Source organism: Miniopterus natalensis, chromosome X, assembly GCF_054644295.1.
Source record: "Miniopterus natalensis isolate mMinNat1 chromosome X, mMinNat1.hap1, whole genome shotgun sequence".
Lineage (NCBI taxonomy): Eukaryota > Metazoa > Chordata > Mammalia > Chiroptera > Miniopteridae > Miniopterus > Miniopterus natalensis.
The window spans coordinates 100,365,384-100,382,070 of NC_142103.1; the positions used below are offsets into that span (position 1 = coordinate 100,365,384).

The 16,687-nt window shown below is 39.7% G+C and overlaps 1 protein-coding gene across 2 annotated transcripts in view; it reads right to left on the minus strand.

Annotated features, from left to right (window-relative positions):
- GLRA2 (glycine receptor alpha 2) overlaps nucleotides 1-16,687 on the minus strand; it is a 156,172-nt gene that overhangs the window by 72,941 nt on the left and 66,544 nt on the right. For both annotated transcript variants that reach the window (XM_016202955.2, XM_016202956.2), the window contains exons 6-7: nucleotides 15,413-15,550; nucleotides 13,432-13,646 (exon numbers count right to left, since the gene is read on the minus strand). In XM_016202955.2, the coding sequence (XP_016058441.1) occupies nucleotides 13,432-13,646; nucleotides 15,413-15,550 (353 nt within the window). The remainder of the gene's footprint in view (nucleotides 1-13,431; nucleotides 13,647-15,412; nucleotides 15,551-16,687) is intronic.

The window sequence follows — 16,687 nt, forward strand, 5'->3', positions numbered from 1 at the left end:
TCTTTATTAAATTGTTTAAAAGTTCTGGATCAAAATGACCAGGACCAAAATGTTCCTGTAAGCTTAATTGGGGAATCTATATTTCTTTGCTTTACCAAACAACCTTTATCCATGTTTTTATAAACAACGTCCCATTCGTATTGGAAAAAGTACCAGGAGCACAACTGTATAGTTCAGTGAATCACCACAAAATGGACATGCCCATAGAACCACAACTTAGGTCAAGAAATAAAGCATTACTTGCCCCTCAAAGGTCAACACCTAATGGTTTCTCCCAGTCACCAGTCCCTCTGTACTTCCCAAATCCAGCCGTAATTCTAGTTTGAATACCATAGGTTAATTTCGTCTATGAATATTTTTGTGCTTGTTAACTTTTCTCAGCATTTGCTTTGAGAGTCACCTCTGTTATGTGTAACTGCGGTTGTTACTTTTGTTTCCGTCTCGTATTTCATTGTATGACTAGACCACAGTTAACCATTTTATTGTTAATGGTCGTCACACAATCTGCGCTTGTTCAACCTTTTAGTTATCATTAAATTATACATAATGGCGTACGTCCGACTGAGCTCTTAACATAATCATACATGTGAGTTGATGAAAATGATAGTTAAATTGGCTACAGCTGATAGAAGCAATAAACAGCAACGGCGTTCCGATAGAAAGCCTGGGGAGGGCCGATGCGTGATGGAAGCCTTGGGAGCCATTGTCAGTTATTCCTAATATGAGAGAGAAAGGGAGCCAGGCACGCGTTGTGCCATCATCAAAATGATGAACGGACATGCCAACTGCATATGATCCGCAGTGCGTGCTGTAGGCCTGGACAAAAGACAGGGATTTCAGAGCCTGGGAAAGAGCATCTCACAGTCAAAAGCTTCAACCTGTAGTTAGCATGGTATGGACAATATGATGGAAATGAAAAGGATTGACCAGTGGTTTGAATCTTGATTCTTCACTCGATAGAAACGTAAATAGGGTTCAGTTTCCCTACCTGTAAACTGGTGATGCAGAGTAGTACTTACCTCATATGTTTGCTGTGAGATAACCCATGAAAAAGATTTATTTCATACAGTGCCAGGAATGTAGCAGGAACTCAGTAACTGTTAACTCTGAAAGCTGGCGTGGAATAGTGATTGATCAGCCAGCTCAGAGCAGACTGCCTGCCTCAAGGTCTAGCTCTGTGTGAATTTAGCAAGTCACTTAACACCTCCGCGCCTTAGTGTCCTCATCTACAAACTGAGGATTATAATAGTATCTAGTTCATAGTGTTGTTTTGAAGTTTAAATGAATATATATTCAGGTACATTATAAATACAATGAAAACAATTCTCCAGGCAACAACAAAATTTAGAGCCACAGTTTTCTGCCATGGCTACACATTAAATCACCCGGGCTACTTTAAAAACTTCCAGTGTCTGGACCCTACTGCCAGATAGTCAATTTAATTTGTGGTCTAGAAAAACTTTAAAATCTTCTCACGTGATTATAATGTGCAGCAAAGGTTGAGACACCCCCCCTCTCCCCAGCTTTAGTAACATTTCCTTATGAGGCTAAGTAAGCTCCAGCAGTAATTCTTGTGCTGATCACAGAACATCAGGAACCATTGAATGTGGTCCCCTTATAGTACTTCAACAGTATCTTCTATGTAAGTGACATGGGTCATGCAGAATTGAGCAATACTTGGTCCTCTCTGCAAGGAGTTTATAATATATTAGGGCAAGTACACGTGGGACCTGATCATTAAGCCACATATTGGAATACAGTGATCGATATAAGACCAAAAAATGCCATGGATGCCAGGAAGGAAGAGGGGCCATTTACATTTGATGGAGATTCATGAGGGCTTCCTGTAAGAAGTGGCGTCTACTTCAAGCAGATCTTCAAAAATGAGAAGTAAATGAACCTTCATAGTCATCAGTTTTTCCATCCCTAACAGGATTGCTGAGGCCCCCTCTTCTGCTAACAACACAAAAATTTTAGATTTTATAAGATCAGTTCATGTGTAATTTGGAAAATATTTTGACATTCTGGTTTTGTTGGAAAGCAAACTGGGGTCTCCCTCCTTTTCTATGAGGGATGGAAAATGATTTGCTTCAGATTGAAGCTCATGGCTTCTCAAGTCCAAAGAGATTCTAAGCTTCAAATGCCCAGATAGTCTTTGATAACACATTAAAATCAGAGAAAAATGAAAAAGCACTTGGTTTTTGTTAGGTAAAGAAAAGGGGGCATTTTCTGATGCTTGGGCTCCCATGGAAGAGTGTGAGGCTACACCTCTGGCCTGGAGTGACTGTAGAGAGCTCAGATGAGGAAACCTCTGGATGCGTTTATCAGAATTTAAAAGTATGACTGGATCCAAACAAACTGGAGGAGCAGTAAGGGGAAATGGCCACTTGCATTGGCACACTGAGAAACCTCCAAAAGAGTTGTGACAGTGCTGAGGAAGCTGAAAGGAGATAAAATAGCCTGTCTGGATACCCTCTCATCTAAACCATTGCTGTCTTATTATTCTTATTTCTTTGGTTAGATTGCCTATAAAGATAGCTATCAAAGAAAAATGAATACACTACCTGATGCAGTCAGAGAAGTGTAACTTCATAAAAGTGTTATTATGTTAGAGTAACGTAATGTAGGCAGCCAGGATTCTCTGTGGTAAAGAACAGCTAGTTAAGGTATTCTAGAGAAAGCTTAGATGGATTTTTCTCAGTGACTAGACTTTAGAGATATATATATTCATTCATTCATTCATTCATTCATTCATTCAACAAACATTTATTGAGCATATACTATAGGCTAGATGCTGTTATAGGAAGCAACCCAGGTAAAGATGTTTGCCTTCATGGAGCTCAAAGTCAAGCTAAGGTAAATAGACAATGTACAATAAACATAATCCATAGTAGAGTTTGATATAAATCATGGTGTTGCTATAAGGTGATGAAGTACAGTGGTGAAACAAACAAAACATTGAAAAGTTGATTCGGGCCCAGGTGTTACTGAGTCATGGTGAAGTAATAATGGCCAGAGCAGGCTTTATTGAGAAGGTAAGATTTCAATAAAGACTTGGAAAAGGAGAAGAAGTTGGTCATGTGAATATCTGGGGCAGAGCTTTCCAGGGACAGAGAGCAGTCATTGCAAAGGCCCAGGAATGACAGCATGTGCCTGGCATACTCAGGAAGCAGCGAGGAGACCAGTACGTGGAGCAGTGAGTAAGGAAGTGTGGTTAACTGGCTGTCATCTTGGAAACTGAAATAACTGGGCTATGTGTCTCTCATCGTTTAACAGGCTAGCCTGGCGGTATTCACTTGGTTGTGTTCCTGGGAGCCCAAAAGCAACAGTAGAAAGCTAACTACAATATACAAGCTTTTTTCAAGTCTCTGTTTATGTCATATTTGTCATTGTCCCATTGGCCAAGGCAAATCATACGGCCAAGTTGACAGTCAACGTGGGAGAGGGCTATTACCCAAAGGGTATGGATATAGAGAGAACTTTACAGTCATTTTTGTAAACACACACACACACACACAAACTACTGTATTGCCCTTAGTTTACTGAATTAAAATGTTCTATTTTTATCTATGCATCAGTCTTCTTAAGGACAGAAGTTTTGCTTCTTTGTGTCTATATTGTGAGTATGTAATACATGCCGCATAATAGTTCATTTTTTTCTCACCATGTGGCAGTTATAGGAACTGAAGCCACTTAGGCTGTAATGAAATGGAAAGAGAGTTTGAAATTACCCTGAGCCTCCAAATGCTATCCCCCCCAAATTTATGAGCCTTACCAGGACTTGAGCAGAAGCACAGCCTCGGTAGCTTCTGTGACTGTCAGCTACCCTGTAAAGGCTGTCAGCAACATCCTTGAACTAAAGTGCCACTAGTGCTGCAGCTCTGTCCCGAGAGAATTCACCCACGTCATCTCTTTGCATATTTTTCTCACACACTCACTACATCAATGACTCTTCAATTTGCTGTGGCTTGGGAAATGTCAGAGGGAAGTTTGTGAAGTCTCCCACATATGCAGACATCTGGCTATAAAGCAAGCTGGCCTGCAGATCAGTTTGCCAAAGCTTGGGCTTTCTGACTTTCTAATCTTTGATCCAAGAGCTTAGTGGCATTCTGATTTTACAGTACAAAAAAGTTTGCCAACCCCTTTCAGAAGCACCAATCTGACCTAGGAAATTCATTCTAATTAGCTGGGATGTAGCTGATTCAAGGAGCAATTATCTCTCTTTTTTAGAGTTAAAACAGACATCAGATCCTTACTGCAGAACTTCCATGGCTTTCAGTCTTCCTGCTCTCATAGTTTCTCCTGCTGCAGACTCTAGATCGAAACATTCTCACGGGGAATGAAGATCAGATGCGGCAGAACTGTGTCCTCTTCGGCTTTAAATTCCACGCTGTCCTGGGTCTCGTGGCTGCTTGAAGTGGTCCAGCTGGTCTTAGTTGACCAGATGGCTGAGATGTGAGGGGACATTTTCTTCTATAGGAAATAGGGCATCTCAGTTAATAATGGCTAAAGATGCCTCTGGATCCTTGCTCCGTGACACGATTATGGACCTGTCAGAGTCACCTGTGCACTGTGTCATCCCAGCTGTCTCCTACCGATGCTCACTCTCACTTTCACAGTATCTGGGCTGCAGCCACAAATGAGGACTCAAGACACACTTAGGAGTGCCCACGGCCCATTCAGCCATAAGAACAAACAGAGTAAAGGAAAATAATTCTTTAACCCTGTTTGGCCACATTCAAAGCCTGCCTGGTATCTCACAGCCTTCTATTCCATTCATCCTGGTATGCAGTCCTGTGTGGCAGGAAGACAACGGTACACCCAGCCTTTAGTCGGCCACTAGGGGCTTTATGCTCCACATGGTTAGAACATTGTCAGCTGAACAGTTTCTTGGAGGTTGGCAGATGTGTGTGTGTGTGTGTGTGTGTGTGTGTGTGTGTGTGTGTATATATATATACATAGGATGTTTTTATTGTTCTTTAGAGAGAAAGGAATGGAGAGGGAGAGAGAAACATTGATGAGAGAGGAACATAGATGAGCTGCCTTCTGCACGCACCCTGTCCCTGGGGATCAAGCCCACAACCCGGGCACGTGCCCTGACGGACTCAAACCAGCAACCTTTTCGTGCACGGCGCAGTGCTCAACCAGCTGAGCCACACTGGCCAGGGCGGTAGAGATGTATATTTTAAAAACTAGTTTTATAGTTTCAAATGGGGTGGTATCTATGGAACAGACATGCTGGTATTTCATTTTCCTGTATTTAGGGAAGAGATTGAACTTCTGAAAACCAAGCCAAACAAAACCAAACCAAACAAAGCAAAATCCACAAAAACCTTTGGTTGGCAGGAAGGCAGGATATTAACTTGGAATCAATAAACACAGGTTTCTTACTTGAAATGTGTTTAAAATTTGTGAAGCATGTTGGAAACCTGCCCAGGTAGTCTTCTAGGAAAGCTTATTTTATGAGTGTAGCCCAAATATGAGTAAGAAGTCCCCATTGCCTGGAATGACCTTTACCTCCTCCTACTTCAACTATTTAATCTGCTTTACAGATCCAGCTCAGGCTACCTCCTTCAGGCCTATTTCCTAACACTGCTCCTTCTCTCCCTCCCTCTCTTGCTCCCTCCTCCTCTCTCCCTTCCCCTCCATTTAATAGGTTAGGCATCTTTCTTGATGTACTTATACAGTCCTGTGTGCTTAATGACGGGGATAGATTCTGATATGTATGTTAGGCTATTTTGTCATGTGAACACCACAGAGTGTACTCACACAGCCTCCTACACACCTGGGCTATGTGCTATAGTCTGTTGCTCCTAGGCTACAAATGTTAGTATATTGAATGTTATAGGCAAGTGTAACAATGGTAAGTATTTATGTATCTAAACATAGAAAAGGTACAGTAAAAATATGGCATATGAGATTTTTAAAAATGGTATGCCTATGGAGAGCACTTACCATAAATGGAGCTTGCAGGGTGGAAAGTTGCCCTGGGTGAGTCAGTGAGTGAGTGGTGAATGAATGTGACGGCGTAGGACATAACTGTGCACTACTATAGACTTTATAAACACTGGCCCACAAGCCTTCTGCCTGCTTCCTTCCGACAGGGTTGCTAATAGAATATTGAAGCTGTCGCTGCTACTCCATGAACAGGGATGTAGGCTGGATGGGTTAGAAATACTGAGGAGAAACTAGCTGGGTAAGGCGTATTGCTTTTATGTGCCATTGAGTTGGGTCCGACTCCTGGTGAGCGTAGGAATGAGTGATGTCCACAATGTCCTGTCCTCACCAGCCCTGCCCAGCTCTTACAGACTCCTGCCTATGTCTGCTTCTATGGAGTCAATCCGTCTCATATTTGGTCTTCCTCTTTTCCTGCTGCCTTCCATTTTCCAAGCATTATTGTCTTTTGCAAAGAATCCTGCCTTCTCATGATGTGCCCAAAGTAGGACAGCTTTAGGTTTGTGATTTTTGCCTCCAGGGATGTTTCAGGTTTAATTTGCTCTAGGACCCACTTTTTCATCTTTCTGACAGTCCAGGGCATCTCTAGAGCTCTCCTCCAACACCGTATTTCAAATGAATCAAGTTTTTTCCTATCAGCCTTCTTCACTGTCCAGCTTTCACATCCGTACATAGTAATTGGGGATATGAGCGTGTGGAAGATCTGTCTTGGTCTCTAATGACACTTCTTTACTCTTGGTGATCTTTCCAAATTCTTCCTTTGCAGCCCTTCCAAGTCTCAACTTTCTTATTTCTGGGTTGCAGTCTCCATTTGAATTGATGACTGAACCAAGGTAAACAAAATTAACAATTTAGAGGTCTCCATGGTCTATGTTAAAGTTGTGTATTTCTTTTGTAGTCGTAATGCATGTCTCCTTGATGTTCAAATGCAGTCCTGCTTTGGCACTTTCTTTTTTCACTTTCATTGGAAATCATTCCAAATCATTGCTACTTTCTGCCAGTAAGATGGCGTCCTCTCCATATCTTAAGTTATCAATAAGGCATAGATCACCATAACAGTGACTGTCAGGAGGGAGTGAAAGGTGGCCCGAGGGTCAATAGGAATAAGAAAATCAAAATGGAGAAATTAAAGGAACACAGGACAGTCATGGTCATGTGGTTTTGGCTATTGCATGTTGGAACAGTGATCAGATTAAGGAACTTTGTGGTATTAACTTAAAAAAAGGGAGGGTGTTTAACATGGAGAGAGTGTAGAACTGAGGACCCTATATTTGGACTTTGGAAATTTGTTTTCGGTTCCATTGACCCCATCTGGCACAGAGGGCTCTCTCTGGCATTGAATTGATGGAAGAAATTAAAATTATCTATGCTTTACATCATTACAGCCTAAAAGTATTTCCAAAGCACAGGGACAGGCTGGTTCCACATTACCACAGTAGCTTTTACTGAAGTGACAATGGCACTTAATACGTGTTTGGGTAGCTCCTGTGGGCCTGTGTCCTTGTACAGGATCTTAGGTCCTCAACAAAGAATTTACAGCCATGCACTCTAAACACCATCAAACTAGATACGGGAGGGCTGTAGAGCCTTCTGAATATGTAGATCTGGGCAGACAGGCTCCTCTGTGATTGAAACAGGTCATTGGTTGATTGATTTGGATGTAATCTATGGATTCAAAATTGAGGTGCTGTAAGAATACATTGCCAAGCCCCACAGGTATTGCTCCCATTAAAGAAAAAAAGTTTCTCCTGAACCACATATCCTTCCATTTTTTACAGGAAATTGAGCTGTCTCATAATCTTATGGGAGCACCGTCATAGATGCGGTCCATCACATAGTGAACCGTTATGTGGTGCGTGACTGTGTTCCATATTGTTTAATAATCACCATTCCAAGTATTTGTCTTTGGCCTTCAAGATTACAAGCCCCCGAGGGCAAGGATTATGTTTTATTTATAGTTGATTTCCCCAGCCCCTAGCATAATGTATGGCACAGAGAAGATATTTAATAAATGTTAGTTGAATAAATGGATGGATGAATGAATTGCCAATTAAATTACATGTGGAATACCATTTGACTACAAGTCTATTCACCATCGTTTATTCAATCAATGAATCAACTCTTTACTGAGCACCTACTATGAGCCAGGTGTTCTGCCAGTGGAGGGTATGTAAACATGGACAAAATCAATGGGGTCCTTTCCATCATAGGGATAAAACTCTAAAATTAAGTATGTTTGTTTATAATTTTAACATTATGGAAATGGGATATTCTTGTTGTCTCATGATTTTGTCTAAAGCCTCACTCTTAAGGGTGACTCTACATATTTGCATGCAGTATGCAGGACTTTCTAGAAGAAAGAAAAAGCTATTTAGAGACCATTATACCCCCAAACCCTGTGTTATTAGAAAAGACTAGACATTTGAAAAGAATTAAGTGAAGTACTGGAATGTGTGCATGTTGACAGTGCTGTGGCATTTTCCCTACTCTCCTAAAGTTGGGGAGAAGGTGACTTGTTTACATCCACCCCTGTAAGAGAAGAAATTGGCATGTCTTCCACATGTCATATATTTGCTGAGCTGCTGAAATTCCAACAAGTTCCTCTAGATCAGAGAGTAAAAGAGTTCTTGGGACAACCTGTCATGTGTCCTCAGTAGTTTGAGTTTTGTATGAAAACGTGAGCACCAATATCTTTTTCTTGCCTGGATAAATCCTGAAGGAAGTAGGCTAGCTGAAGATCCAAGATGGTGAGGTGAAGGTAGAAGGGTTAACAGTTATTTAAGATGCATTTCCACTATTTCTTTTTTTGTTTTAATTGAATTTATTGGGGTGACATTGGTTAATAAAATTATATAGGTTTTAGGTGTACAATTCTATAATACATTGTTTGTATATTGTATTATGTATTTTACACCCAAAGTCAAGTCACCATTTATCCCCCCTTTACCTCTTCTACTTACCCACACCCCCCTTTCCCTCTGGTAATCACCGTACTGTTATCTGTATCTAAGAGGTTTTTTTCCCTTCATCCCTTCACCTGTTTAACCGAGCCCCCAAACCTCCTCCCCTCTGACAGCTGTAACTCAGTTCTCTATCTATGAGTCTGTTTCTGTTTTGTTTGTTAGTTTATTTTATTCATTATATTCCACATATAAGTGAAATCATATGGTACTTTCTTTCTCTGACTGGCTTATTTCACTTAGCATAATGCTCTCCAGGTTCACCCATATTGTTACAAAGGGTAAAATGTCCTCCTTTTTCACAGCTGAGTAGTAGTCCAATAAGGCAAGAATGCATGTTCTTGGTGGGCAAGCTAAATTGTGTGGAAGATAGCCAGATAGAAATCATCTTTAAAACATATCAACCAGGAGGGCTGCCTACTTGGGTAAGGAGACCCTGGGAGTAAGGAGTTACATGGGATATGATGCTAGGAGGCAATAGCTTAGAAGGGATTGTAAGACATCAGCCAGAGAGTACATTATTCATCTAGGAATGGTATGGTGTGTGGGACCCCAGGAATCTTTAAAGAACACAGGTTCAACTCACAGGAAGGTTAGAATTTGGAGGCCTGCCATTAAGAGAAAGCAAGACTTAGAATACAACAGTGTCAGTCACATACAACCTTTTTCCACCCACTCTTTTACCCTCAGCCCTCAACAGTATTGGAGTCAGTAACAGGGTTGGGAAGAGAATTGGTAAAGCAAGGGGAGGAACTGTGAAGGAACAGACAATGTGTACACCTCCCTGCACATTTTCAAGCCAAAGGTCAGGCCTGAGCTGCGGCAAGGGAGGGGAAGACCATTGAGTTGGGTGTGAGTCTGAAGTTTTGTTTCAGGATAAATGATTTTTAAAAAAATCTGATACGGACTGTCCTAAAATATCACCAATACTTTAGCTGACTATTAAATTGTAAAATACGCGGTTGTTCATTCTGCGTCTAATGGCCTGCCATGTAGTAAATGAGGATCTATAGAATCTTCCTGAAGTGTCCTCCAGGGGCAGAGAAAACAGAACCAACTGAGGATGTTTAATGGCAGTAGTTGGGGGGAAAAGCAAAGCCATTGCTTATTCAGCCCCTCTGGAGGTTAACTCATTCAATAAACTGCCTACCTGTGAAAAACACTCACGTGCGTGTGCACACGTGCATGTGATAAACATCGGCTCCTCTCATTGGCAGAATGGCGACACCCAAATGGGCCATCCGAAGAACATGGTGTCTTCATTCAGAAGGCCCTTCAGGAGTCTTCTAATATAACCTCCCAGCACATGGAGCAGGGTTTGCTATCACATTACGGACAGGGAACAATAACAGCAAAAATAACCTGAATGAATTGAGTGGGCTGAACACTTTATATTAGCAATGCCTCATCGCATCCTCATTTAATTTTTGAAAGTGGTAGATAATATTATTCTCATTTTAGAAATGAGTAAATAGGCTTACAGAAGGTGAGTGAAGTGAAGGTTCATATATTTTGTGTTTGAAAATATATTTTGTGGCTATATTCTTAACTTCTCAAAGTGAACTTCAGAACTTCTGGAGAGAGAGACATACTTCCTTAGAGAAATTCCATTCCTCTATAGTATATGTTATATTATTATGAGATTCTTCCATATATTAAAACTCTAATATTTTTCTGTAAAAATTTTCCCCGTAGAGTCTGCTTGAACTCTATTTTATCTTCTACATGGTCTCACATGGGAGATCATGGCTATTCATTAATTTATTTATCTGTTCAGTGAGGATGTTTCATTAGCTAGTCTAAGTAACACACTGTTTTAGGTACTGAAGTTAACATGATGAACTAGACAGTTTTTGTCTGAATGGAACATACATCTCATTGGACGTCTTACCACAGATCATCCCTCAGTCACTCTAATCATCCTTAGTTCCTTCTTTTTTACACTGCTAAATATGATTTTAAAAATATTTACGTATGTCTTCTAGAACACAGTAAGATACAAATACTCATATATACATATATGTTATAATGATCATAATTACAAAAACAAAAAAGAAAATCCTAAATATCCAAGATGGTAAAATAAATGATGATTAATATATCAGATAGATTATTAAGTAATCACAAATTATGTTCATGATAGATTTTTAATGCTATGGGAAATAGTATAGAACTGTGCAAAAGTTTGATCTCAATTTCCTGTGTGTGCCCTTGTGTGGGTTTGCCTACAAGTTTTAATAGAAAGAAAAAAAAAAAAAAGGCTGGAAGGAAATACACCAGAATCTTAACAATAGGTATTTACTGAATGGTTAACACTAATGATATTTTCTCTTTTCTATTTTTTTCTGTAACAAGTATTCTTACTTTTAAAGTGCAGTATGCATGCCTACTCTGTAAAGGGTGTTGCCACAGGCCCAGGAGCATCTTTATAATCAGCATAGTGGAGCATCTACTCAGGGACTGCAGTATTTATAAATTAAAATGAGTGTGTGTGTGTGTGTGTGTGTGTGTGTGTGTAAGTGTATGGTCAGTTTTTTATTTTCCATGACTCACTTTTGATCCCATTTCCTTTCTCACTGTCATCCATATGAGTCACATCTCTCCACAGTCAGCTGAGAGCCAACCATGTTTAATAATAGCCTAAGAAAAATACACGTAGGAAGATAAACCTGCTGATGGCAAAAAGATAACCACTATGAGTTCAGAGCCCAGTATAAAATGATTTTCGATTATACCCTCTTTTGGTTCCTGATTGTCTCTATATATGAAGATCACTGATCAGTGACCATTTATTTAGCAATAGTTTTGACCATTGATGTAGAATCATAATAGCTTTTAAGAATGAATAACACATTTATAAAGACTCAAGCTCCCATTTTGAAAATAAATGGCTACTGTTTTCATAGCAATAAGTGGTTGGAAGCGAAATGTCTTTTTTTTTTACATTATCTGCTTACAATTTGTCACCAATACTTTAGCTGTCTATTAAATTGTAAGATAAATGGTTGTGCATCCTGGGTTTTAATGGCATGGCATGAAGTGATGGCAGTAACTAATAACTAAAGAGAAATAAGCAAATGAACCAGTTTGGGAGGGGGCACAGTGTGGATTAGAATTTCTATTAGGAAAAATTGATTTGTGCTTATGTAGCTGAAAAAAGAGTTAGTATTTTTGACATCTATAGTCCAATAGAAATACGGCACAGGTACTTTGTACTTTTCTAGAAAATAAAACTTTCAGAGACAGATCTATTTCTTTCTCTTTTAGCATACAAAATCTAATATTTATCTTTGGAGGCATGGCACTTGAAAAGTTCATATAACTATTTTCCCAGTATCCAGTCCATCTCCATTATAGCCACAAACCTCCTTCATATGTCACTGTATCTTCCAACTTAGGCGATAATGTGGAACACGATGTAATATTTCTCATCATGTGAAATGCAGCACAACTAAATGTAAGCTCAAGTCAGCAAAGATATGGGATTACATCTCAGTTCTTTTTTGGAACTTCATTTTGGAGAGACTGCTCAACCAGTATGAGGCACTATACACTGAATACTAAATTGAACCCACACTCCTGCCAAATTGAAGTCAGTGCCTCCATGTACTCAATGAAGGGGAAACACAGAGGCACACTCCTAGAGGACTGGGGCATTTCACAAGCTGGGTATATATCATTACTTAAGCAGTACTTACAAATGCAGAGGGGCTGCCTTACATAAAAATAGATTATGCAGCCATTATGGATTATTACTTGACTTACCACAAAATGTCTATGTGTCCCTAATATCCACCCCACACTTCTCTGTCAGTCTCCTACTGTTGCCAGAATTTCCACCACCTTAGAGGATTCCACTGATCCTTCTCTAGGCAACTATGTCACTTGAAAACGGTAGTATATCAGTCATTATGGTAAATTAAGGCATAACAGAGATTCATGTATCTGATTTGTTGCACCATAATATATTTTCATATAAATATATATACTTTTATTTATATATATATACACACATACACACACACACACACATATACTCATTGAGAAGACTTTTCTGTGTAAACTTCAAGGAGCTTAATTCATACTTTTATTACTGTAAGTGACTTTACTGAGCATACGAATCATAATAACGTCACCAATAAATAGTTGACGATACAGCATAAGTTGCATCAATCTTACTTCAATTCCTGCAAGCTTCATGGCTCATAAACAACATGACGCCAAAAGCACTCAAGGCCTCTTAGACAGAATTCCTGAGCAGTGTTTCTGCCTCCACTCATTCCTCCTCTCTCTCATCGCTCATTCTCCTTTCCCCCAACTGATCTGATTATGAAGTTGCCCCATGTCCTCAGAGCTCTAATAATCTCAAACTCATTCCTTCATTCTCTTATTGCATTTGCATCTCCAACAGTGTCACAGGATGGCAAACATTTCTGTTTTCCCCTAATCCTCCAGCCTATGAAACCTTTGACAAACTTCTCAGGATCACTTGTTGTCAAGTGAGGCGATCTCTTACCTTTGGCAGAGATGCCCTGGAACCTGAACTCTGGGTAGTCATCGTCAAAACCGTGGTAATGCCCAGTGCAACCCTGGCAGGGGCTGCGTCCATGTTTATCCAAAAGGAGACCCAGGACAAAATGACTATCAAGAGACTTGGGATGTACATCTGGATCAAATAATATCCCATCTGGCGTTCCAGGTGAAACTTCACCTCAATGCAGGTAAACTTCCCTGGAAGGCAAGAAATGATGATTTAAAATCCAATTTGAAGTTATCTTTCCTATTACAGACTCCCACTTTATTTAAAAAATAAGAGTATTACAGATGGATTTGGAAGATTTCACAAAATGCTCACCCTACATAAGCAATTGACCTCTTTTCTAAATTAACTAGTAATAGAAATGACAGTATGAGAATGAGTGATCTCAAGAGTCACTGGACCAAAACCATGTGGGCTATTTAATTTTCAAATCTGTGCTTTTCTGCAGCTTGATTATTTAGACAGAACTTCAGAATTTGCAAGACTGTCATAAACTGACCAGTGGAAATAAAATATTCATATTGTGTGGGCTTATAATATATAACCTATAGCATATATGTATAGCGTATAGTATACAGCATAAAATATATAATATATCACATGAACTATGTAATATTTGAAACCATTCCCTCCAAAGTAGTAAAGTTCACATCGGCTTCCCAAAGTATTTGAATAATCATGTATTTAGTTTTGGGTTCTCAGTAGCAAGAGAAAAATATATATTTGTATCAGCCATGCATATATTCTAGTCATTGTAAAACTTTCTTAGCCTTTTGGGTATTTGCTTGAGGACATTTACAATATTCCTAGAATTGGTTTACAACATTACGCTGCCAATAAAAAAGAGCTCATAACCTTAGACCTTATATGCATATATGCATTGCCCATGGACGCAGACAGTAGTGCTGTGAAGGCCTGGGGAAGGGGTGGAAGTGGGGTGGAGAGAGTCAATGGTGGCAAAAAAGGGGACATCTGTAATACTTCCTACAGTAAAGATAAATTTTAAAAAACCTTTTTATATACTACTAAGAAATAGATGTTACTTCCCCTTGCCACTTTTCCCGTCTTTAACTGGCTTGAAGTTAGAGCCCCAGAATGTAATTTGGCTTAGTCCACACAAATTATAAGAGATAGGGTTGAATTCTCCTTGGTCAGGAGGAACGCCTTGGAATCAGGTTTTAGTTACTTCATAGAAGCACCGCTGACAGCTAAAACAAGTGTTTATGGACCATTCTACTCAGCAAGGGACCTGGAGCAGTCACTGAACAAACCATCATGTCTCAGTTGCATGCCTACAGTCAGCTTGTGGGATATCAAAACTGGGACATTCATATGAAAAGCCATCAACTTTACTGGGCAGGCATAATCTTCCAGGTAACAGCAGATGCCTACTGTTACTACCAACTCAGATTCTCCCTCTGCCCCGTGTGTCTGTCAGCACTACTGACAATGCATATCTTTAGAGCCAGTTGAATTCCCGCCAGCTGATTTTCATCCAAACTCCTATTATTGTCCAGCACTGGAAAGTACAACAGCTGTGTTTCTGGGTTTACAGTGACCTATGTTATTGTTCTTCACTTCCACTAATACAGACCTGCAGGTCCCATGTCAAAAGTGGATGCCAGGAACTGGCCAGACATTATATGTTTCCTGCATCACTTAAAGGCCTTGTACACCTCTTCTCAGACTCATTTGACAGCAGATGGTCAGCAAGAAAACAGCAGGAGATTCCCAAATCTCTTCCTTCTCTGTCTGTTTTGGAGAAATTATTTGTTTTGCTCACTGACCTATTCCAGAGGGTATGGGCATCTTATCTTGAGGGGCTTTGGAGCCAAGTCCAGGTCCTTGCCTTGTAGCTCCATTTTCTTGGTAAATATGCAGCAATTAAGGTGATGGGATATATAACCCGAGCTGCAGATGGAACCTACTTGGGTTTAGCAACTGAAAGAAAACTTACCAGTGTTGTAGTGCTTTGTGCAGTAGCCGAGTTCCTTCTCTTCTTTTAAAATAAACTGAGGCAGGGTCAATCCTTCAGCAACTTGAACTGGACCATCGCTTAACCACTCAAATATCAGGTCATTCATTGTGTATCCAACTGGAGTAAACAAATCACAGTGAAAAATTGAATGCATCTTTCCAAAAAACCTTGAAAGTCTAGCCATATAAAGAAACAAACAAGAAACTCGTCTAAAGCAGACACATGCTCAATAAGTTGAAGAGCATTTTTAATAAAATAGCTGCAATCATCATGACAACTACATGTCACTGGAGCCAAAGAAATTGAACACAGCAAGCTATTTCTGAATGATTTCTTTCTGTTTAATGACAGAATGGAATCTATAAAATCCATTTTCTTCTGCTTTCTTCACTAAATCTTTCTGAAGAACAAATAAGTAAACCAACATAAAACCATTTGGAGACTGTCTTTACTTGAAAGAGTTCTGTCAGTGGCAAACCAATTAAGACAACACAATTCATGGTGCTAGCCTTAGTATTCCAAATGAAAAACATTTTTTTTAAGTGAGAATGAATTCACCACAGGCCTAAAACATTCCCATTGCAACTTGGCCCCTCTCCTAAGGTGTATTAACTTTGTTTTCAGAAAGCTTAGGTTAAAGTCCTTACGGTCAGTCCTTAGTTACTTTAGCAAGTGGAGAAGGCTAGAGGCAGGTGACCTAAGAGGAAGTTGCAGAACATGCAAATCAAGCATATTCATTTGTGCTTGTGTCTCACTAAATGGGTCCACTCATCTCAATGATTAATATGAAGTAAAACATTCTCTCTATGTAAGATCATATTGTTATATGACTCTTGAACCATCCAAAGTAAGATTGGTATCAATTTACTAAACCAAAGTTAGCTCTTAGCCTCCAAGCTCCTGTTAACTAGGTCATTAAGTATAAAGTGCTTCTGGATCTTTATGCACCCCAGAAATAAAGGTTACTCTTCCTTCAGATGTCATTTCTCCTCTCCCTTTGTGATATCTGAACTCTAAAATGAGAGTGACGAGTACAAGGAATATTATGTGAGGTTTTGATTGGCCAAAAACCTCAGCATGTTTATTAAGTTTATAGATTCTTATAATTGTTTACTACAACTTAGTGACTCACCAACGCTACCCAGAATCAATGGCAAAGTCAGTTGGCATTGGAATCTCCTTTCCTCTTTCTTTGGACCACCTTTTCCATTCAAAGCCAAAAAATAATATGGAAAGCAAGAAATTACAAAGAGG